Raw genomic sequence first — 24,627 nt, 5'->3', positions numbered from 1 at the left:
CTTTGTTGTGGAATTTATAAGAAATCAATAAATAATTTATAAACTCATTTTAAAAGGCTTTTTTGAGTCAAATCTGCACAGAAGTATTATACACTTGAAGAGTTCAGTGGCAAAAAATTGTTGAAATTTGTGAAGGAACCACATATATCATGGTCTTTGACCACTGTTTAAAACAAAATTTGCAATCAAGGAAACATACTATCCAGTTAAAATATTTGCTAAATAGCCTTCACTGCAAAGCATTATCTTTTATGTGTCTATTTTTAAACAAAGATCAAGCAGATTTGTGACTGTGTGTGTGATTTACAAAACCATTGTAGTTGGAGCTTCTCAGAAGTACATGGTGTTTATAAGGGTTGGAGGCATGCTGATTTTTAGAAAAGAATTAATACATAATTTGAATTCAGAGTACAAGCTTTTAAAAAATATGATTCAGCTTGGAGAAGTGTTTCTGAAATGCCTCTGGGGAATAAATTTCTTTTATTAATCCAATCAGCCATTGGATGTCATTCTTCCAATTTAATTACATTTATCTGCCAATGAGTGACTATGCTTCTTGTGCATGTAATTTCAGTGAGTGCAAATGGTGATGGTAAATAATTGTCCTCAGGGAGATAATTGCTGTTATAATTATTTACCCATGCAAGTTAGCTCTGTTAAAAATTTAACTCTCTGTCAGATGACCTGAAAATAGGAGAGAATGTGCTTTCTATGTGCTCAAGTGGAAGAAGAGCCCTTATATTTCTTTGACAGTTTCTAGGTTCTTAGCCTAGGCCGAGTTCTAAGTGATTCAGACATCTTATCTCACAGAATCCTCACAATCTTCCTGCTGAGTGACCATGATTACCTTCACATTACTGATGAGGAAGCCATGGTAATACAGATGGCAAGTAGAGGAACTGAGATGCAAACCCCAGCCAACAGGCTGGTAGGAAATGGTTCCTGTTTCACAGGGGGCTTGCAAGGATTAAACAAGCACTTTGTAAGGAATGTAGTCTAGTACTTAGTTCACTGTTAGGAATGTAGTCTAGAACTTGGTGCACTGTTACCATTATCCTAGTGTCTGTTCATAGACATTTTACTTCAGTGACTATGTCCCTGCCTCCTTCCAGAAACCCATTACTATGGTCTGGGCAAAATATTATACCTGGAGTCTAAAGGAGAGATTTGTCATTTGAGGCCTTTATCAACCCATATCCTTGAGAATGCTTCATCCGGCTTCCCTAGGTCTCACAGATCCTCTCCTCTCTGAGAGGATCTTGTGTCCCTGCCACTCAGGAGAAGCACTTGAATATACAGGGCTCTGATGAGGAGGATCTTTGTATTATTCATAGGTTAGTTTTTCCTCAATCTAGATTGTAAGTTTATTGAGTATAGGGTCTCCTTGGACCTAAAGTATGAGCAGGAGCTTTGACCTCAGAGAGTGCAACACTCCATACCAGACCCTGAATCAATATTCTGATTATGCATGAAACCTATGAAGACTTATCTACCTGCAGGTTAGAAGGTAGTTGAGGACTCAGGTGCAAGATGACTGCTTATGAGGAAAAATTGGGAGACTTCCCTTGAGGTGATGTCATCTCTCATCTTTGCCACCTGTCAGCTGGCCTTCCTCTTTTTTTGATATTAGTATAGTGTGGTGGTGGTGTGGCATGCTGTGGGAGAGGGGAGAGTTTCGTGGTTTTTCCCCTTTTAGAACTGGCACTACCAACGCCCTCCTCCTAACCCATATCCCATCCACCCCAAACTCACACAAAGGTCTGGAGAAGGGTGTGAGTGGTCACGTTTTGGGGAGAGAAGAGTAATGTTCATGAAGAAAGGCATGGTTTCCTTCTTCAAAATTGAGGGAAGGGGGTCCCCAAAGCAACTGCTTGCAAAATATGGGAATATGCACACTGGTTGCATGTCCTCCCAGCATGCGGGCTTGTGAACTTGTCCCATCGCTATCAGAGCAGGCTGAGAAGAGGTATGGGAGTGTCTTGGAGAGACAGGTTGTGGAGGAGGGAGGCAAAGGCAGCCCTTGGAAGTGGCCTGTGACTCAAAGCCCCTGCTCACACTTCAGGCCCAAAGTTCATGATAGAAGGGAAGATAGGGTGGGGCTGTGTGTTTCCCAAGGACTAACCAGTGCAGGGGAAATAGGTGCTTACTGCAGGGGATGGAGCTCATGATGGGCAATGGAGGGTCTGCAGGTAGTTGGAACTGCCCCTCCAAAGGGAGCCCAGAGCTGACAGGAGCTCCTTGGGATGGAACCCTTCTTCAGTCGGGCTTCCTGGGACCTGCCTGCCTCCATGCCAGTACTTGACAGAAGGGACAGGATCAGTAGTGATGGCTGATGTCAGCAGCAAACTTAGCCACAGGCAGTCTGATAAACAAACCTCACTCCCCTCCTCAGCTTCCACACCTCCATCTAGAGCCCAGTCGGGGCAGGGAAGAGTAAAGTGATAGGAGAGGGCAGACCATGCTTCCCCCTCCACTCCAGACCCCCAGAATCACGGGCCAGGCTTACCCTTGTGGGGGCTGAACGGAATATGAGGCTGAAGTTCTCACGTGGTCAGGACTGCATCTTAATAAGTGAGACAAAGCTGTTTTAATAAGTAAAAATGACTCAAAAATTAAGGAACTGACTGAGAAGTCATTAAGGGAGTAGCTATCCAGCAGGAGAGCGGGTTTCCAAAGAGTGCAGTGGCAGCAAATATTGGCAAACAGAAGCTGTTTTGTGTTTCTATGGCCCAAAATGAGACTTCTCAAAGAAACTCATTACTTCCTGAGCCCTGCCGGAGACTGATGCTGGGCTGTCCTGCCTTGAATTCTCATGGTGTCTCTGCCAAGCAGGCTATAACCTTCTTACCCCATAGTTATGTAAAGACTGAGGTTTAGAGTGATACTTGATTTGCTTACCAGCCAGGCTAGGAAGCAGCCAAGCTGAGATGCAAACCTGTTACCAGTTCTTTCCACTACGCCATCCTGCTCTCCTACTGCCCCCAGTTATGCAGTGGTTACTACATGCAGAGGACTTTGCAGAGTCCCGTCCATACTAAACTCACTACAAATCGCAGCCTTGCTCAAATCTGACATACATCTTTTTGAAATATGTAATAGGGACATCAAGATCCCTATTCACAGGGAGCATGGTATGCCATGAAGTAGAAGGTGGGGCCAAGTCAGAATGCAAATCCTAAATATTCATGGAGCCCCACCTTGTCCCAGCATGTGTTTCTGTTGTGTACCCCCCTGCCCCCCAGTATCTGCTTTGGTGACTTTGTCAGGATTGTTCTGCTGATATCACCTTAGAAAATGACTTGAGAATGATATGATCCTTCAAGAATCACATTCACAGGAACAGTTAGTTGCAATGGCAATAAAATCTTATCTCCAACATCCTGCCTAAGAGCATGTCTCCTTTTGTAGTAGTGCATTGTCATGTCTAATCACTTGCATTAAACTTGAAAAGCTAGAAAATGATGATTTTAGAAACATGGAGGAAACTGCCATTTTCTTTCTTTCTTTTTTTTTTTAAAAACTAATATTGAACACTGGTTTTACCATGAAAATCAAGTTGCCGCAATACAGAATAATTCCCCAAAGAAGCCAAAAAGCATAGGATAAGAGGGCAAGTTAAGCATCTGAGGTAAGAAAGGAGCCAGTTGCTCACTGAGGGGTCTAAAGTTTGGGAACAGGGCCTTCCCCCTTCCCTTTCAATGGAAAGATGTTTCAGTTGCACCTGTGTATGGTGGTGAAGTTCTCATGACATGTAACATAGAGAACCCTTGTAAGAAAAGGTTTCCTCTCCTTGATGGTGCTTGTCATATCAAGTTTGAAGCCAATGGGCTGTTTTCCACACTGCTGGTCAAACAAAGTCATGCACCGGTTATCCTGCCTTTGTGTTCCAGGTTCACTATCTTCTTGATTACATCCTTTAATTTTCTTAATAAGGAACAGAGAAACAGGGTTCTGGAAGATCTGAAATGCCCTCCTTTGAGGATCCCATAAATACATGTTCACATATTTCATACCTGGAAATACTGTAACTCAGGAAGGTTAAGACACTTTTTAAAGGCTTTCTGGAAAGCAAGTCAGTCCCTGCCTTGTGCATTAACTATAGACATTTCTCTCAAGAGTTATGGAAGCAGTTCTATAGTAAATGTTCTTTAAGTAACAAAGCCTAGAAAGAAGGGAAAAAGCTCTTTGTAAAGTGGACGCACGAGTGGTTCTGACTCCACATTTGTGGCCTCACAGAGTCTGCTTTTATTTTGGTAGAGCCAAATGCTTGGGTGTATGTCTAACCCTGTCCCAAAAGACTGGGAGAGGAGTACAGTTGAAGTTTCAGATCTGGGTCAAGATGAGTCACTTGTGTTCAAGGCTCTGTGGCTGAGAGTAGCTGATAAGACAATGGGAAGAGATGGCATTTGAGGATTTGGAGTCTAATCAAAACCATCTATTCTCCCTGAGTTAGTTGAACAACCTGTGTGAACAGATTTCTCATGGACTCTCTTAACTGTCGAAGATGAATCGCTTGACTCCAAATAAGAAATATGTCTTTGTGAGGCTAAGATAAAATGGAAGGAGATTGTGTTTTCTTTAAGTTGACCACCTTTAGGAGGGAAAAGGCAGCAAGGGAAAAGAAATTGGACCACAGATAAAAACAAATGTAAAATTTGAGACTGCACGCACTGATGCCTTAAGCAATAGCCTTTCCCTCCTTTCTTCCTTCTGCCTCCGTCTGAATTTCCTGTGCAGACGAAGCCCAGCTCCTGGGAGGAACCACTAACCACTTTTTCAGCTGCTTCAGCATCTTTTTAAATCAGGACAGAGAATGTTGAAATTGCATTTTTGGGGGATTTTTATGCCAGAGAGAATAAATCATGTTGCTTTGCAAAGAATAAACAATCACATAAATAAAAGGACCAGTCCCCCCCCACCCCGCCAAAAAGAAAATCTCCCAAGGCACGAACAGCCTGGCAATCAGGCCTTGAAAAAGATCCAGCACACTCTTTCTGACCATCTCTAGCCCCAGAGCAAAGAGACAACTTATGGCTGAAATGGGTGCAGTCTTCAAGTAATAATTGAATTGACAAGCTTAGGTTTTGGATGACCTCAGCTGCAATGGAGGAGGGCAAGATGCAGCCTGAAAGGGGGTGTAAAAACAGTGGGTCAGTTACAGGGCTAGCCCCATAAGAGTGGTGCCATCCTAGCTCCTTTGCCCAAAAGACAAAGCATAGATATAATTCTGGCAAGCATCTGTTCTTGAAGCTTGTCTGGCCAGTGGAGTAATGCAGTGAGGACCCTGAACTGCATGTCAGTGGTAGGCATCCACCTGTCCAACCTGTCCTGTGAGGTAGGAGTCTAGCTGGTGAGCAAAGGCATGGAGGTGAAGCCGACCAATCAGGAAGAGGCCTGGCAAGGTATGAGAAGACCACTGGGACTCCAACCACAGGGTGTGGCTTGTACGTGGATCTGTGGACTTAGAGAAAGGGAGACAAGCGCTGAAAGGGAGGCAGATGCTGCTGAGGAAGGGGACTAAAGTCAAAGCCCTTTGGGCTGATGGCTCTGAGGCTGCTTGTTCATCATTCATTCATTTGCTTATTGAACATCCACTGTTGCTCATGTGCTATACTAGGCAGTGGAAATATGCTGAGATGAACCCACTGCCTGCTCTCTCAGGGTTTACAGGCAGTGGGAGAATCAGAAAGGAAAACCAGGCCGTGACAGTACAGGACCAGGAAACGTATCAGAAGGAGCTGTGTCAGTGTTCTGGAGCATCTAATTCCAGCCACAGTTTGGGCTAGTAACGGACAACGACCATTTCTGTGCTACATGTTGCACTTGGTGCCTTCGCACATGATCTGACTTAAGTCTTATCACAATTGTAGAAAGCAACATGAATATTCCCATTTTACAGGTGGTGAAACAGGGGCTCACAGAAGTCAGATCACTTGACTCACCTCACAGCGTTAGCAAGTGCTGGGGTGGGGATTTGAATGCAGGTCTGCATTGGCACTAAAACCCACGCTCTTCCAAACATCTTTAAGCACATAATTACAGTACACACACGGCCAGAAACACTCTCCAGAAGAGTCTTTTAGGATCGCTCTACCCGAAGGCACAAGAGAAAGACAGCAGAGATTACAGCACGACACAGGGGAAGAATTAAAATAGTGCTTTTAATATAATTTTCAGCAAACGTACAGTATGTACTTTACATCACGTATTTCTAAACTGCTCATCTGGAAAATATAAGCTGCAAAAAATACAGAATACCACACTCAAAAAATACTATTGAGTATGTGCTTTTTTTCCTCCATTATGTGAAACAGGGTGGTGGTTACCCCCTCGGCTGACTCCGTTAGAGCTGTTGGAGCTCTCGGTCAGAGAAGCATTTCCAAGAGGGGAGTTTCTAAATGTGTCAGCAAGCCATCCCCACAGGAGAGGAGGGATGGGCAGAAGGGAATTTGCGCCCCAGGTCACGAGGACTCTTCGGCAACCCGGGAAAAACACTACTCTGAGGGCTGTTTGGAGGACTCCTGACCATACATCACCTCCTTAGTCCTCATCACAGGCCTGCGCTTAGGGCCTCAGAGGATCACACACTGGCTGGCAATCCATACGGGGACCCTTGGGTTCTTGGGCAGGGTAGAGCACGCTAAGTCAGGCCCGCGAGGTCTGTGGGTGGTGGTGGGCTGTTCTCTGCAGGAGGAGGAAGAGGGCCAGGCCCTCAGCTTCTCACAAAGGAGTCTTCTGAAGGTGAATGTGACTCAGGGCAGGTTTTCTCAGTCTCAATGTCTTGGTACTCTGTGCCTAAAGGGGTGGGGGGGGGGAGGAGGGAAGAAGAGCCAAGAGGAAAAAGAGATCGGTCTTTTCTGCTTTTCCTGCTTTTTTGTTAGGTTTATATAATAGCGTCACAGCTTTCCAGGGGAATGGAAAGAGCAGGCTGTCGAAGCAATAAAATGCTAGGTTTTGCTCCATGTAACCCCAAGGGACCAGTTTCCAAGCCCAGAGATCTTTCTGAAGGCCAAACATCTCTGAAAGAAATGTCCATCCCAACACCAAAGTCGGTGTTGGGGATGAATAAGATGTATCCCAGTCATTAATTTATCTTTGCCTTATATAAATCACCAGCGACAGACCTTGTGTTCTAGGACTCTAAGTGTCACCGTACATATTGAAGAGTGTCAAAGAAAACCACCTGGCATCACCATGTCATACTTTCTCCTCCAGCATCTGGGGTAGTTTCCTTTTCGTTCAGCCATGGATATTCACCACATGCTCAGTGAAATGTTCTCCTCACGGGAGCAAGGTTTTTAAGCTCATGCCCAACTTCCAAAATAGATGCTGTGGCTTCACTTACAAGGCATGAAATACCCAACTAGTCCCTGTGACGATTCATAAGTCATGCAGGTCTCATTGACTGTGGCATGCGGCTTTCCAGGTCAATGACAGGCACACTGGGGCCAAAGAAGTCCCTGTTCATTTATTTGTCCTCTTTAGGTTTTGGGTGATACAAAAGGTGACAGTTTGAAAATGTCACTCCTTTCCTCAGGATTTTGAAGCTGAGACCTGGGTTCCGGGCAATTTGGAGGACCCTTTCTCAATGTTTGCAAGGCTCATATTCTTACAGTCTTGGGGGTTCCGCTGGAAGTCGTAGGGATGGAGAGTTGGGGAAGGTGGGACAGAAATGAGGGAGCTGGGGTTGGCTCCTGCTCAGCAGAATGAATAAGGTAGAGGCTGATGAATGGCTGGGGAACTTCTGCTGATGTGGAGGAAGAAGGAGTGTTCTGAAAAGTCTCCAAGGTTTAATTATTAAAGTGAAACACAGTTTTCTTCATTTTAGATTCCTGTGCCCGTAGGCAAAATTTTGCAGAGGTTCTCACCTCAGCTCTTGGCTCACTTCTCTATGAAACTAGAGATTCCTGCTAGGGGTTTCCCAATGGCAGATGCTCTGTTGGCTTCGTAGAAGCTTCCTAAGAAGGCTGATCCATGTTCTCACCTTGGGGACTGTGGGTATAGTGGAAAGAGCACTGATTCAGGAGTCAGATTGTCACTGACTCCTAGTGACTTTTCTAACTAGCTGCATGACCTTGGGTAGGTTGAATCTTTAGCTAGCTTTAGGTTTCAGACCTGTGAAGTGGAAAAAATATATATACTTACCTCATAAGGCTGGTGTGAGAAGGCTGCTGGGAGCAATATCTGGGCATGTGCATTCCCAGCCCGTCATGTGGGTAGTATGCTCTTAAATATGAGCTCCCAGCCCTTTCCTTCCTTAAGGTGTGAGATGAGAGCACAATGTGTGTTCAGTTGGGTTCCTTTTATAATAAAACCTCCTACAATGCATACTTTTAATTCAATCTAAGGTCTTAGATTATAAAATCAAATAGTCTCGCTCAGCACATCTCTATGAGAGCCATGATCTGTTAGGTTGGCATGAACTTAAGAAAACATTAATGGAATGGCAACAGTCTCAACCCACAGAACGTTAAACCTCCGGAAAACTTACTATGTCTTTCCATTTGCTCATAGCAGAATAATATAATCACCTCTACATTATGGGAACATAGTCAAAATTTATGATAATCAACTCCTGATTGTTGACCTGAGTCACTGTTACAAAAATAGAAAAGTCCAGATATACTGTTCCTAAATGCCTGGAATCTGAGTAGAGAGAAACATGTCTAACTGGTATGTTTGAAGCCCCAGGGCCAGAGCTGGGGTTGCTTCTGTGGATGGCAGTGGTGCTAGGTACAAGAGGTGTCTGAGGTCTCCCCAGGGGAGCTGATTGGCACTCAGGTGTGCCTTCCTGGCATCTTGGTGTTTTGAAAGTGTACTTCAGGACACATTACAGTAGATGACTCTCATGCTTTCTCTTACCTGTCCATTTCTGGTAGAACACCTCACCTCAATGGATCACTGGGATCAGAGGTTAAGACCAGGAATGACACAGGAAGAACAGATGTCCGCAGGATACTGGTGCCATGGTGTCATGGTTATTTGAGGGAGCATGTGACAATATGTGGGGACTCACAGTTCATTTGGGCTGGGGTCTTCCTGATGAAACAGTCCCTAAAGGTGGGGAGAGATCTCTCATGTCTTACCCATCAGGGAGGTAGTACCCATAATGATTAGGGACACAGACTTTGGGTTCATAGACCTGGGTTTGTGTCCCAGTTCTGCTTTGTGACCTTAAGCCAATTCTGGAAGCTTTACAAGTCTCATTTTTCTCCCTATGAAATGAAGCTAATAACAGCCCTTACCTCACAGGGTTATTGTTGAGATTAAATGAGCAAATACATTTAGTAAGCTCAGTCCAGCAGCTGGTTCACAGTAAGTGCTTGATAAATGTTAGCTATTATTATTATTAGCTATTATTAGTGTTTACCAATTATTCCACCTGGCAAATCTGTTAGCTTTAGAGTGTCAATGTTTTGTATTGGTAGGGATAAGGAGAGGGACTGGGAATGCTATTTGGTATTTGGATTCACTCTTCTTTTTCTAGTTCCTACATTTCTCCTTCTTGTGCCCATTTTCATCACTTAAGAAAAAAAGAATGGTTACTCTAGTTGACCTATGGAGTATCAGAACTGGAAGAGAATGTAGACTGTGTACTTCAAATTCCCCACATTACACTAGAGAAAAATGATATTGCTTTCCATTTTAATCCCTGACAACAAAGGAGTTCTTTCTTATCCCATTCTTGGAAATAAATGAGATCCTGTGGTCAAGAATGTTGGAGTTGATGGACACCTAGCTCAAGGTCCCTCTGACACATGCCCCACTAGGACCCCCGCCCCATCCAAAAGACAAAAAAATAAAAACCATGCGGTGCTGCTCGAGGCCTTGCCTTGTGCTCCATAGCAGCCACTGTGGCCCTTGCTTGGCTAAATTCAGCCACTGACTGTCTTTGTAAATAAAGCTTTATTAGAACACAGACCATTCATTTGCATATCCATTGTCTACAGCTGATCTCATGCTACAACAGAGCTGAGTAGTTGTGAAACACTATATGGCCCACAAAGCCTAAAATGTTTGCTACTTGGTCTTCTACAGAAAAGTTTGTGAATCTGTCTTGATGGTACTCTCTCAGGGGCCTCTTCTCCCATTCTGTGTCCCTAACCCTGTCTCTCTGACAGATACTCACTGCTCTTTAGTTCTTAGTTTCTAGAGCACCCTCTTTCTAGAGCCTTATTCTCACTGCCATGAAGGATAACTTATCTCCACCCCACCATGAATCAGCTTACCCTATTCCTAGACAGACCCTAGTTCTTAATATTATTATTCCGCTTATTTTGTGTGCCAGTATGTCCAGCTCACTGAACTGTGAACTCTTGGAGGGTAGGGACTGTGTCTTTTTCACCTTTGTATCTAGTCCAGGGCCTAGTACATTGCCAACATTTTAAGTAAAGAAACAAATGAGGTACATTGCCAACATTTTAAGTAAAGAAACAAATGAATAAATATATCTTTAGGATACATCGGGCTCCTACAATGTACCCCCAAATGAAACAACCCAGCATAGAAAAATCACGTTACCATGTGCATAGCCTTTGAGAAGTAGGAGTTTTTGTCTCCATGGAAGTCATAGATTCTGAGGGACAGGCCATCTTTGCTTTTCTAAATTTCCCATTTTAGGTTTTATGACCCATGTTGTCCCTGTCATGATGACCAAGCACTCTGGGTTGCTGAAGCCACTTACAAATGCGAGGAAAGGGAGGCAGGTGTGGGTGGCTATGTGTAGACTGTGTGGATTCCACGTGTTACTATGGGCAACAGGCCCCCAAAGAGGCATCTGAACAAAAATATCTTCCTTGTATATTTCACTAGTGAGACATTCTTCCAATTTACCCTAGAAGGGGGTGGGGTTCAAAAATTGTCATTTAGGGCCAGTTGCTCTAAGGAATTAGGTCCTTGCAGCTGTTCAGAAACTAGGAGTTTGGAGTCGGGAAAGGCAGCGTAATCAAAGAGAAAGGAAGGTGTAATAAGAATAAGTTCTATATCTGGGTCTTGAACTGATTTTCTAGGTCAAATTTAATTTTACTGGCATTTCTCTTTTGGAATAGCCAGTGTCTCTTAGGTATTTGACCTGGATTCTAACCTAAGGGGAAACAAGTCCCTAAAAGGAAACATCGATCATGGCTGAGTAGAAGCCAGTGAGAGGGTAGTGGCATGGGCACAGTGGAAAAATAAAGCCTCTACTATGTGTCTAGTACTTTCCTCTGGCTTATGGCCTGATGTCTGGTTTTCCCAAGCCTTCAAAATTGTCAGGTAAGAACAGCATAAGACAGCAAGTATCTTCCATCTGTGGGACTGAAAAGTTACTTGCTTGGGTTTCTTCCCTCATCAAAACCAAACTAAATAAAATTAAGTATACAAGCAACAATAAAATACAATGTAGCTCTATCCAACTGCAACAGAAGCTCATCCTGTCCTTGTGGTCTTGACTGTATAATTAGATACATTGATTTCTACACATTGACCTTTATTGTTTAACAATGCTGAGCAGGCTGTCCAGATTCCTAAGCAGAGCTCAGAACTGACCACACAGGTCTGGCAGGCATGGCTGGGTGGGTAGAAAACAATACTTCCCAGAACCTGAAGCAGCAGGAAGCAAGAAAACCAGCCTAGTAGGCACACAGGAAGCCAACAACTACTTTTCCTCAGATGGTTTCTCTGTTAGTACACATATATATTTTTCACTTTGTGAGTTCCTCAACGAATGGCCTTCTCTGTAAGGTGTGGAGGAATATCCATTAGCAACCACAGTAGAATCTTTTTTCTCAGAAAATTCCTCAGGAATAGTGTGGATGTCATCCCAGGGACTGGCTGGTTATCCTTGTGTGGAACATTTCTGTGAGTTACCTCAGGACTGTGGGCTTTCCAACAAGAAAGGCTGGGAAACCTTGCCATATATGTTAGGGAAAAGTTGAAGTTCCTGCTGGACACATGGAGGTAGAATCAAGGGACTGAAATATACAGATGCCACTTAGCCAAACTTTAAAAATCATCACTAGAGTAAGCTATTCCATTATAAGGTGGTAAAAAAGAAGTGATTTTTTTATGAAGAGGCACACTCCTTCCTGCTTGGAAGATGTTAGCAACTCAGCCAAATGATTCCTTAAAAGCTCTTGGTTTCTCCTTATTTTGCCTGCTAAGCACGACCATAAAGCCCCTCAAGGGAACTGTGAGAGGTGGTGTCTCTTGCTCCTTTGTCAGCTGTGAGGAAAGCCAGCACGGAATGCTGTGGCCTTCTGGAGTGGCAGTATCCCCGGGGTGCCTCGGAGCCTCAAAGCTGGCCTTCCCTAAGACCACACAGTGTCAGCTGAAGGAAGACAGCAAACCCCATGCCCCAGAGAGACACATCTGCAAAATGTGCCTACTTCATATGGGAGAATAATATTGGTTTAAAACACACACACAAAGCCCCCAAAACATCTTAATCTACATGTAGGAATTACAAGGATCTGTCAAAAGTTTCAGCAGAGAGAGATTTTTCATCCATCCCTGGATTTGTTCAACTGAGATGGTAGATGAGTTCACAGCAGAAGAGAAAGAACTCTAGCATTCACTTTCTAGGTTTATTCCATCCCTTACATTTTTGTTTTCTGTAAATCCAATGGAGATCTTACCAGGAAACCTTTTCATTTGAGATACCACTCAAAAAACAAACAGATAACCAAGGGGCTGGATCTAGTGTTGTATGTACAACAGTTCTTTACAGCACAAAAGGAAAATTAATATGAGACTGCATTCTGTGTTCTGTAGTATATAAGAAACTAAAAATTTAAAAGATGACACAACACAATTCAAAGCCATCTTGTAATAGGGGCCTTTAAATACCCAATTGCTGATAAAACTCAACCCTGGAGATCTTTTCCTGTTATTTGAACATCTTTCCTCATTTATCCTAAAATCGTAGGGAAAAAAAATCCAAAATGCAAAGCGCTTAAAAACCTTTCTTTTTCCCTCAAAGCAAATAGTCCCATGAAACATTAGGTCATAGGGCCTCAGTGTATGGGTACTGAGTTCAGAGGGCCAGGCAACAATCTATAAGAGGGCAGCAACCTGTTAGCAATACATTTGCAAAACAAAACTCAACCAAAACCTGTACAGAACATTATCAAAGACTTAGAACAACAGAGCATACATATTTTATGCATTGGTTGGAGAACCATCTCCTCCTTTACTAGCTAACATACTGATGAGTGTCCCCATTTTCATAAGCAAGGACAGACTAACATAAACAGGTGAAAGGACTTGTTTTGGAAGCATCCTGTCCCTGGTAGCTGATCACGGTGGCTCCGTGCTGCAATACAGCTTCTCTTTTGGTCGTCCTTGCTCAGTGCATTCTTTAGATTAGGGCTGTCCCTCAAACCTCCCCATTTACATTGTGTGTTAAAGATTTGGCACAGCACCCCACCCTACCCCCGCTTTTATTTCCTGATTCTTTTATTGCCTTGTGGATAAACTACAAATATGTGTCTGGTATCAAAAGGTAAACCATCCAATCAAACGTTGAGGTATTTTCCAGGGCCATGAATGTGGAATGAACAAAGGTCACTGAAGAAGCATGAGGGTACATTAACTAGGCTCTTTGTTGTATGTGTATAAAGGTGTGCTTTACCTGGGCTCTGTCCCCTTATGGAAACGGCCACAGAAGGCTTAGTCTACTGGTTGCAAGAGGATTTCCCATGTGAATCTTACCCCAAATAAGGACAAGTTCATTCTCTAACGGTTTGAGGCTTATCCACTTTCTAAACACACACAGATAAAGGACTCTAAGTTCAAGACTGGCCCTGAAAACGGCACTGACATGCAATAGCTTCCAGGAGCTTGTGGATCTCTTTGTTATCACAGACATCACAGACTGCTCAACAGCTTGTGCTAGGGAACCATTCTTTTCTCGTTCCTATCCCCAGAAGTGTTGCACCCATGCACACGAGCCCACATCTAAGCGTGTCTCCTCCACAGGCTGCAAAGAACGCCTCTTGGAATGTCAAGCATAAATATAAAAGGGCTTCCCATGACAGTGATCACTGAATCATAGGGAATAAAGCTAGGAGGCAAATTTGCAATTCATCACATTATCCCCTGTTGTCTCAAATGTGATTCTTTTAAAGGCAGGTTACAGATATACTCTCTTCTTGAAGCATTTTTTTTTCTTGTAACACTGTATATTCTTATTTTTGCAAAATATCCAAATGAGGATAAAATGATAAAAATTACAACAGATTAATTGCATCCCTTGAATCCCATTATATTTTTGGTGCATTAAAAAAGGAGAAAAGTAAATGCAACCAGCATAATAAATCCGGCCTATAGAACTGTGTTAGTGACTGAAGGGTTAACACAGATTTTAGAAGTAGTTAAAAATAGTATTAGAGGATTATACATACAACAGTTTGAAATTCATATGCATTATATTTTTCCTTTTAAAAATGGCATAATGTTTGGCAAATGTAAGCAAATGACTTGGACTGTGTTGGGTCTCACCGGCTCTGAGTCTGGTCAGTCATAGCCAGGTGAGGCCCGCTGCTTCCTGAGGTCACTCTGTGGGACTGGGGGAAGGTGGATGCCCGCCACTTGGGGGTGCTGCCAAGGAAGGGGATGTGCTGGCCCCCCACTGGCTCCCCTTCCGGCCCTCAGTCTTGAACGTGAAAATGGAGCTGGTGAGAGGCGCCAATTACAGACTCCAGCACGGATCACCCATTAGCATCGCTGAGAGAACTCTGGGGCCTTGAACCACATGCAGACTGGGTGAGTCGTCTACACAGTGACCCATATTGCAAAAGTTAGAGAGTGGAGCGGGGCTTCTGTCCCTCCGCCTTGTGCGCTTCCCACACCCACATGGAGGGAGAGGGCGGCAGCACGGGGTGTGTCACTAGTGCTTAATCTGGCAATGTTCTCAACTTGTGTGTGTTTAAGTAGACTTTTTTTTTTTTAATGTTTTTTGTTTTGTATATGTATGTTTTTCCAGAAATGTCCATCCTCCAAGCTGGCCACCACTGTTCCCTGAATTTGGCAGTGCCTGTTGCTTGCAGCTGTTGGCATCCTGAAAATCATGAGGTGCCTTCAAAGTAGACTCTGCAGCCCAGCAGTGCCAGCATCCTCCAGGACCCCTGAGTCCTCCAGGACCCCGTAGCACATCAAACACACGATCCCATTCTCTCCTTATTCTGAATCCTGTCTGGCTCTGATTTTGAGGGAAAAAAAAAAAAAAGGTCGTGTATGTGTGCGTGTGCGTGTATGTGCGTGTGTGCATCTGTGCCTCTGTGTATTGAATTTTGGTTTTTGAAAACCCTTTTTTCTTTTTCTTTTTTCTTTTTTTTTTTTTTTAAGAAAAATGACCCTTTGATTACTAATACAGAGTTCAGCCCCTCCTTTAGTCACTATAAAACGGACTCCATGTTTTCACACCACTCATGATCTTCCAGGTTATAGATAAACTTTGTCCTATGTGTCTGGTTTGCGGGCACAGGGTCCCTCCCCAGATTGTCTAGGGTCAGAGTAGAGGCAAAGAACTCACTGGTGCTCAGCCCGCCCTCGTGGTTTTTGATGTAGCGTTTATAGTTTTTCCTCAGGCACTGCCACGTGGTGGTGTAGAGGATGAAGGCGAAGGACTTGAGCGCGATGGCGATACTGACGTACAGATATCTGTAGACCACGTTGTCATAGAGGACACAGGCGCCTTGCTCTCCACAGAACGTGCTCCAGAATAGGCAGGTGGAGTCAATGCCGGCCCCAAAGATGAGGGGTGGGGGGATGAAGCCTGTTAGAGGGAAAAGAACATTAAGGTTCTGGCTCTGGTGGCTGGTTTTATGTTCCTGTCTCTGTGGTGCTCTTCTTATAGGACTGCGGGGCAAGTACATCATACTCCTTGGTTGTACAGCACAGTGGCTCAGAGACACACTCAGGAGGCAAACTACATGAGTTTGAAGCCCGGCTCTGCTTACAGCACAAGTTACTTAAGCCCTCTTGCCTTAGTTTCCTCATCTGCAAAATGGGGATGGTTATAATAACCTTACCACATTGCTGTGAAGAGTGACTACATTAACACAAGGAAAACATCTAGAATGGTGCGTACTGTGCTTGGTATACACAAACACAAAATAAGTGATAGATGCTATTGTTATTATTATATCATCATCATCCTCTCCTGAGAACCTGAGAAGGGCAAGACAGTCTTCCCTGAAGGGAAACATTCTTAGTGTTGTTCAAAGATGTGCAACCTCATGGAGGGACCTGCAATGAGGAATCCATCGTACTGTATATGTTGTTCTCTTGCCTGGGGCTTCCAGGGATGTGTGTGCTCTTGGGTGAAGGGACAGGAGGCACTAGAAGTTGAACATGAGCACACTGTACCATTTGTGTGTATGAAGGGGGACCAAAAAAAACCCCCAGAATTATCTTTTGGAGAGCGGGCCCCTTGAAGTACAGGCTTCCCGGCGAGGTCAGTGTTCTATTAATAGGAATCCATTGGCATTAATATGCCAGCTAGTGTGGTTGTGAGAAGCTGCATTCAGGTTTGGTGAAATTTTTTTGTTTTCCCGGAGATTCTTTTAACACATTTGCTCATGTCATGATGGGTGATTTATGAGCACACCTGCCCACATCGTGCTGCGTGTTCAGCAGTTTTTGAACGAAAATGGCATGACCCCTGTGCCCCACCCTTCCTGGTCCCCTGATCTTGCCCCCAAGAGACTTTTTGTTTGTTTCCCCAGATGAAAAATGTCCTCAAAGGAAAACATTTTGCCGATGTGAAAGAGATAAAAAATAAAAGTGGTAGAAGCACTAAAAGGCATCAAAATTTACAGACGCAGAACCTGTTTTGAGCAGTGGAAAAAGCATCTCGATAGGTATATTGCATCCGATGGAGAGTATTTTGAAGGTGACTGAAGTTTAAACATGTAAGAATACACAATTTTTTAATAAATAAATTCCAGGTTTTTTTAGGTCCTCTCTCTTATATACACATGCACACACATGTGCAAATAGAGCTTAAAATATCTGCATCCATTCTGACAACTTCTCTTCCCCTAGATATTACTACTGAGTGAGAATATCTTTCATTGTGAGCTGGGAATCAGTTTTAAAACCTCCACAATAGGGCATTTCCAGCACCTATAATTAGTTATCAAAAAAGGCAGACTAGATGAAAACTGTTTCCTCTCCTAACTTCAATTACCTGCTCCTCTTTCTGTTTACATGCCTGCTGTTATCACTGAGCTCAAGGGTTATCAGTCCTGGCTGCACTTAGCAATCATACAGGGTGACCCATCCCAGATCAAAGAAATCAGAGTGTTTGATGTGCAGCCTGGTTATTGACACTTTAAAAATACAACATTCCTAGGTGATTATGGGACTGAATGAATCATTCATACCAAGTAATTGTTCCAGAAAAAAGTGTCCCCCCACGAGGACAGACCATGAGGCCAACCACTTTCAGTGAGAGACTTTAGAAGCTGGATGCAGTCTCTGGAACCAGGTGTGGACAACTCTGAGGATTCAGGTCAGTATACTGCTATCCAGATTGTTTCTTGCCAGGCTAGCCCTAGAGTATCTGAATCTCATTCTTTATTAAGGAAGAGTTTTCTGAGAATTTGATGAGATGGAGACCCTCAGCCTGGAAAAATATACCTACTCACAAAATCAAACCCACATTTCAGAGGGTCTATAGACCCCTGAAGTCTTTCCATGATCACCAGAATAAGAATACCTGCACTGTAGACATGGCAGTGCCTCCCATCTGAGAGGCCTGAGGGCAGCTGGGGAGAGGGAAGGGCGAATGAAGGAAGCAGCACCTCCCTTGGGTTTTTTGTTTTTTTTTTTGAGTTGAGTCTCACTCTGTCGCCCAGACTGGAGTGCAGTGGACGCTCCTGGCCACCGCAGCCTCGACTTGCTGGGCTCCGGCGATCCTTCCGCCTCAGCCTTCCGAGTAGCCGGAATTACAGGTATGCGCTACCACGCCCGGCTAATTTTTTATTTTATTGTAGAGATGAGGTCTCGCCTGCCCAGGCGGGTCTCAAACCCGTGGGCTCAGGCAATCCACTCACCTCAGCCTCCCAAAGGCACAGGATTACAGGCTGAGCCACCAAGCCCGGCTACTTCCCTTGGTTTTAATGACAGGCCTGGAATGGGGGATGAGAGGGGGATTGCATTATTCTATTGGTGCTAATGAGGTTGGCAGAGTTCCCAACTCTCTGGGCCCAGGTGCCTACATGCTTCTCGAAACTCTCAAGTTCTGTCACTGGTAACCCCGAAGAGAAGACCCCAAGAAGGATTGAAACCTCATTAAACTTCCAAGCAGCTTGATTTAATAAATATGCTCCAAGCTCAAAAATTCCACACAACCTGTGCCATTCCCTGGGGCTGCCAGGTCAGACTGTGGTCCTGCTGAATGAAAGCTCATATCCTTGGCATTACCTGTGGCCCCAAGAGCTGCCCAGGGTTTGAGCCTTTCCCTGTCGACCCTGTGTGTGCTCTGCTTGTCCCCCCAACAAATACCGTTCTTTATTTCACTGAAAAAGAGCCAACTGGAGGAAATGCCATGGCAACTGCATAATAGAAACCAAGCCACACGCCACATTATTTAGGTGTTAAAAAAAAAGGAGATCTGGAGCAAATTTAAATTATGGATAGACCTGGAGATAAATGGGACTAATCTCACCTGCTCCTGTGGCACAGTGGGACTAGGTAAGCCCATTCACCTTTCTAATTGTAGGGGTTTGTTATATCGTGGTTAGCTCCCAAATGCTGCTCCTCTTCTTTTTTCTGCCTCATGCCCTTTTTAAAAAAAATTTTGTTTTAAAGATGTGGGGTACAATCCAGGGTTAGGTATACAAATATTCATCAAGCAGGTTCCCTTGCTGATGAGGTGTGCTCCTCCCTCCCCTGGCAGTTTCCCTCAACTGCCAATGCCATCCCCCCTCCCCTAGCTGTTTCCCACTACTGCCAATCCCTTTCTTACAGTTTTATGATAATTGTGCAAGGTCTGCTAATGAGTGAGAACATATGGTACTCTGTTCTTTGTTTCTGTGATAGATCACTGAGTATGATAGACTCTAAATCCATCCAAGTTGCTGCAAAGTCCATATGTTTGTCTTTCTTTATGGCTGCATAATATTCCATTGTGTATATGTACCACATTTTAAAAAATCCAGTCCAGCCAACTGTATATCTGACAAGGGTCTAACATCCAGGATCTATAAGGAACTCAAACATGCCGAAAAGAAAAAACCAAACAGCCCCATTAAAAAGTGGGCAAAAGACATATAGACACTTCTCAAAAAGAAGATATATGGGCAGCCAACAGACACATGAAAAAGTGTTCAACCCCCTCATCATCAGAGAAACGCAAATCAAAACCACCTTGAGATACCACCTAACCCCAGTAAGAATGGCCATCATGACCTTTCTTGAAGTCATTTCACTTTGCCCTAGGCCCTATCACCGGACAATGGGGAGCTGAGGCCACAGAGGATACCTCTGGTAAACGCTCTGCCACGGGAAGGAGCTGATAGCACCAGTGCCCCTTACTCCACCATGCAGGGGCTCCCAGATGCAAATTCAAGTTCAAAGCAAATCAGGTCATATTTTAAGCACATAGAAGGAAATCTGCAATATAAAGGAACCATTCATTAACACTTTTAAACCAAAATATTCCTCTAAAGTGTCAATATATAACAACTTCATGTAGCTGAGTGAAAATTTTTATAACATTTGGTTGTCTTTATTTTTATTAATTTTTTTAGAGACAGGGTCTCACTCTGTTACCCAGACTGGAGTGCAGTGGTATAATCACAGCTCACTGTAACCTTGGACTACTGGACTCAAGCAATCATCCCGACTCTGCCTCCAGAGTGGCTAGGATTATAGGCACATGCCACCTTGCTTGGCTAAATAAAAAAAAATTGTAGAGATGGGGCTTTGCTACCTTGCCCAAGCTGGCCTCAAACTTCTGCCTTGGCCTCCCAAAGTGTTGGGAATACTGGCATGAGCCACCGTATTTGGCCTTTGGTTGACTTTAAATTTAGTTGGGCATACCTCTATGCACTAAAAATGTTTCATCCTGCCTATTGTCAAGTTCCACTACCAGATGACAATGATCGGGAATGAGTTAGGAAAGGCCTTTAAACATAAATTAGAAAGCCAAATGCTTATCAAAGTTTCTCATGTTAGACTCAGTATTTTGGCAAACATCTGTGGTAAAGATGAAAGAAACTTTTAACTTAAGGAGCCCAAAGCCTTGGAGCAAATCACTTGATTTTTTTCAGTGCCTCAGTTTCTTCATCTTTAAAGTGGAGCAAATACCACCTGCTTGGTCAGGGTTAAAGTAAACTCTACACAAATGAGGTGTGTCATGTCCTGCAAGGGCCTGCTTCTTTTATGTGGCCAGAACTTTTGCTCCCTTATTAATGTTAGATAGGAGACTTGGGGTGGTGTTTTAGCATAAGCTCTAGGTTGAGTACCTTAAGTATATCCTTAATAAGATTCCTTTTGTATTAATGAATAGAGAAGACTTTGGTTTTCTTTTCCATTAAATTCATCTTTTCCCTTTTTCTGATTTACAATTCTTTCCCCAAAGCAAGCTCAGGCTATCAGGCCCTAAATGCCAGGTGTACAAGAGAACACCAGAGATGAAGCACTGACTGAAGCTTTTTCATTAGAGGCCTCTGCCATTCTAGAACTCACCTGATTAGTCACAGAAGGGAGTCCCACCCTAATGACTCATTTTCACACCTAGCCACTCATCCTTAATTCTTACCACTCAGTTGGACCAAATAAAAACCCAGGCAGTCCCTGTGAGAAGCTGCTTCACCAGAGATAAATGGGAGACTTCTACAGGTGACAACTGTAATGATCACTACTGTCATTAACAACCCCTGCCCCAGGACTATACAGGGTGCTCGGTATCCTTTATGCATCCTCTCCATAACCCATAACCCCTCTTATTTCACATGTAAAGAAACAGAATTAGAGATAGTATTTGTCCTAGGTTTTGTTATTTCAAAACCCTAAACCCAATAATCCCCTTCCCTCTAATTCAAAGTTTGTTGATTTGCAAAGAAGATTTTAGAGTTCTTATTGGGGATTTCTAAGGCTACAGAGAATATTTTATTTACCCTTTTGCTAAGCTCCTGGGAATAACTGGCTTGCAGAAGTCTGGTTATGAAGTGCGCAGAGGGCAAAACACACAGGGGTTCTGATCTTTGCAAAGTGGGGAGCCCTCCCTCCCCAGTTGCTAATACATAGAGAAACCTGGAGACTTATTTTGTAAACAAACTCTCTCAGTTTTTGGCACAACATTTGAGGCAGATACTGTACTTGACAGCAGGAAGAGACACAGAATTGTCAGTTGTCACTGTTGGCTTTTATCAGACAGGGAACTCACATCTGGAGGGTGCCTGGTGGCAGGGAAGAAGCATACACTTTGGATTCTGCCTCTGCCATTTGGGAAGTGTGTGACTATAGGAAAGTTACTCATTAATGAATCTCAGTTTCACTACTGATACAATGGGCATAAACACACCTCCTTGCGGAGCTCTTGTAAGGATTACATGAGATAACATTTGAGAAAGCCCTCATAGGGTAGGCTCTTCACAAATCTGGTTCCCTTCCCATTGTTTGGCTTTTGTCCTAAACTCCTTTGGGTAAATAAAAAAAAAATGTCCTCTCTGAAGTCAGTACCTCTAGAGAAAGAGTTGCAGAAAACCCTTCAAGCAGGGGTTCAGTGAAGGATCCAAGTGGCATAAATTTGTCACATCATGAGGAAAATTGGGAAGCCACATGGGCAAGGTGTGTTTTAGTGTCCACTCCTGTTTTGAGCATCTTCACTCGGTTAAGTCCTTGGGTACAAGGGAGGGTGAGGATGGCATGTATTTCCTTAGAAACCATTTTTGAAGAATGCTGTCTTCCCCGAGCCTGCAGGGAAAGTACCCTCCTTTTCATTTTCTCTTCTCCATACATCTCCCGGTCAGGTACTCACAGACAAAGCAGGTGTTAATAGGCTCCTATCACTGGCACACTGGAAACCCACTGTAATGTTGAAGAGGATACATACAGGTTTGATGCTGTTCCATGCTATTACAAGGAATATTAAAAGGATTAAATCTTACTTGCTATTACACTCCGGCCCAAATTGCAGCTAGCTATATTTCAGTGCAAAAATTGCGGCACTGTTTAAGGAAACTGTCTCTGTTTTCCTGGAATCTATTAACAGAGATTAAAACTTGGGGCCTTGTATTTTGGCTATTTAATTCACTCCCCTAGTTGAAAAGGCTGGGACTATTTATATTCTCTGGTCTAAACTTAAATGGTGAACTGAAAGGCTTTTGTAAGAAAAATAAATTTCACATTCCTTTATGGGACAAAGTGGAAGCTGAAAATTACTTTGCCATTTACATTTAAAAAGATATCTGTTCCTCTTCAGCTTACCTGCCAAGACTTGAATTCACCATGGAATCTCTATTCAACCTGGTGGAATTACTGTTATGTCCAGCACCAGCCAGAGAGGGGGATGTCAAAACATACATTCTCCTGAAAGGATTAATGAGTTTCTCTGCTTCAGCAATGTCAAGAAAAGAAACTGGACTGCTGACGTTGGCAAGCATCTTCCAAAGACACCTGACATTCACTTGTCTTAAATTCAAGAGTCTGGAGGAGCTACTATGCTTTCATCTTATTCCTGAACCTGTTGTTAAAGTCACCAAGGCTCCAAGAGCTTCAATAACCTGCCAAAGGCCACATGGTCAGTAAAAGCAGAGCTGGACTCCAGACCAGGTGTGACTGACTGCAGAGGGGTCCATGGTAAATATTTGATGTCACCTTAGCACAGGTAAGGGAGGTAGATCCCAGCTGAGGCAGGACATCAGGTCAGGCACATCGTTGAGAGAGCCTGGTACACAGTTGGTGCCTAACAAATGTTTACTGAAGAAACAAATCAATGCACATGTGAGGGGAAGGGATCTTCCATGCATCCCACCACTGTATCTCGCTCCCTCCCACCTGTCACCTGGGTTCTCTGGACCTGCTGTGTTTACTTTTCCCAAAGCATCACTTAACACGTTCATTTCTCCACTTTCCTGAAAACTTCTTTATATTCAAGACAGTGCTCACAGCAGGAACTCAACAAATGTTTGATCAGCCACATCAGGAGTTTCTAGAACATACCTTCCTAGAGTAATTTACGAGTCACCCAAGACCAGTCTGCTCAGGAATGATACTCACCTACAGAGATGCACCCTGAGTATGACATTCCCAATGCTGTTTGTCTAGCACTCTGGAAAACTAAGAGTAGGCATTGGCAGGGGGAGAGTTTGTGGTAGTTTCGTGGAGGCAAGCCCACTCCGCACAATACCTTTGAGACACTGGATTCATTGTGTGTTATTTTTTCTTGTTGTTGAATTGGGGTCTCACTCTGTCGCCCAGGCTGGAAGGTAGTGGCAGGATCATGACTCACTGAGACAACCTGGGCTTAGGTCATCCTTCTGCCTTAGCCTTCTGAGTAGCTGGCCTACAGGTGCGTGCCACCATGCCCAGCTAATTTTCTGAGTTTTTGAAGAGATGAGGTCTCACTACGTTACCTAGGCTGGTCTCAAACTCCTGGGCTCAAGCAAACCTCCCACCTTGGACTCGCAAAGTACTGGGATTACAGGCATGACCCACCATGCCCAGCCTGTGTTTATCTTATTCTATTAAAGCCTTCTCCATAAACCCAGTCACAGGGGGCTTGAGCTTTTGTTGCTTCTCTTTTGCTTTCACCTCATTGGGTGGGGATGGGGGACTCCAATAGACACTGTCTCCACTATAGGGCTCCCATCTGTCTTTGACATTCAGCTGCAATGACTCACCTGCCCTGCAGCTTCTTCTCACCTCAACGCTTTTGATGATTACCCTGCATTCTGCCAAATCACCTCACACTCTGCTCCAGGCTGATCTCCCTCCAGCAGAGTTCTGAATGCATATCCATTCTCCCATCTGAAACCCTCATTCACTCCACACTGGCAACTACTCAGCCATGTGAAATTTCTTCCCTTGACATTCAAGGTCCTTTATTCCTCTTCCAACCCTATGCCTTCCCTACATGTGCTTCATTCTCTTGCTGGAGGCCCTGAAGGCAGGATATCAACTCTTGCTGACTTGTGTACCCTTTGCAGTGTCTTGGACTTGGAGGAGTCTCAGTGCATTTCTGTTCCATTAATTTAATTTGGTGCAACATGTCCAGCATGCAGTAGATCTCAGGAGAAAGACTCTAGGCCAGACCCATGAGCAGATGGTTTGCGCACAACCCAGAGAGAAAAGCAGTAACCAGAACCCTAGCTAAAGGATGAAGAGAAAGCAGATCATTCAGTTCATTCTGAAAGTAGTGACCCTTTTCCAGCTCAGTGTCCTCCTCCCCGGCTCAACTTCAGTCGCTGCCCTGGATGACACGAATTTGTCCACAGACATGTGACTCCACACACTGGCTTTTCAACAACTCGTTCTCAGTGTCAACGCTGCTTACCTCTGTTCTCTATGGCCAGCCACATCTGTGCTTTGTCATTTCTGACAAACTAATCCACCTCTGTAACCTGAAAGCTGGACGATGAGGCTTTGGACACAAGCTCCAGTTTTCTTTTTCCATTATTTACTACAACTAGTTCG

The 24,627-nt window shown here is 43.9% G+C and overlaps 1 protein-coding gene across 1 annotated transcript in view; it reads right to left on the bottom strand.

Annotated features, from left to right (window-relative positions):
- Window positions 1-6,142: 6,142 nt before the first annotated feature.
- SLCO3A1 (solute carrier organic anion transporter family member 3A1) overlaps window positions 6,143-24,627 on the bottom strand; it is a 280,491-nt gene continuing 262,006 nt past the window's right edge. The window contains exons 10-11 of the mRNA XM_008050578.2: window positions 15,512-15,754; window positions 6,143-6,795 (exon numbers count right to left, since the gene is read on the bottom strand). Coding sequence (XP_008048769.2) covers window positions 6,713-6,795; window positions 15,512-15,754 — 326 coding nt within the window. The 3' untranslated portion in view covers window positions 6,143-6,712. The remainder of the gene's footprint in view (window positions 6,796-15,511; window positions 15,755-24,627) is intronic.

Source organism: Carlito syrichta, unplaced genomic scaffold (assembly GCF_000164805.1).
Source record: "Carlito syrichta isolate Samal-C Ts95f unplaced genomic scaffold, Tarsius_syrichta-2.0.1 Scaffold61181, whole genome shotgun sequence".
Lineage (NCBI taxonomy): Eukaryota > Metazoa > Chordata > Mammalia > Primates > Tarsiidae > Carlito > Carlito syrichta.
The sequence above is the reverse complement of the archived record's forward strand: the minus strand, read 5'-3'. Positions and strand labels throughout refer to the sequence as shown.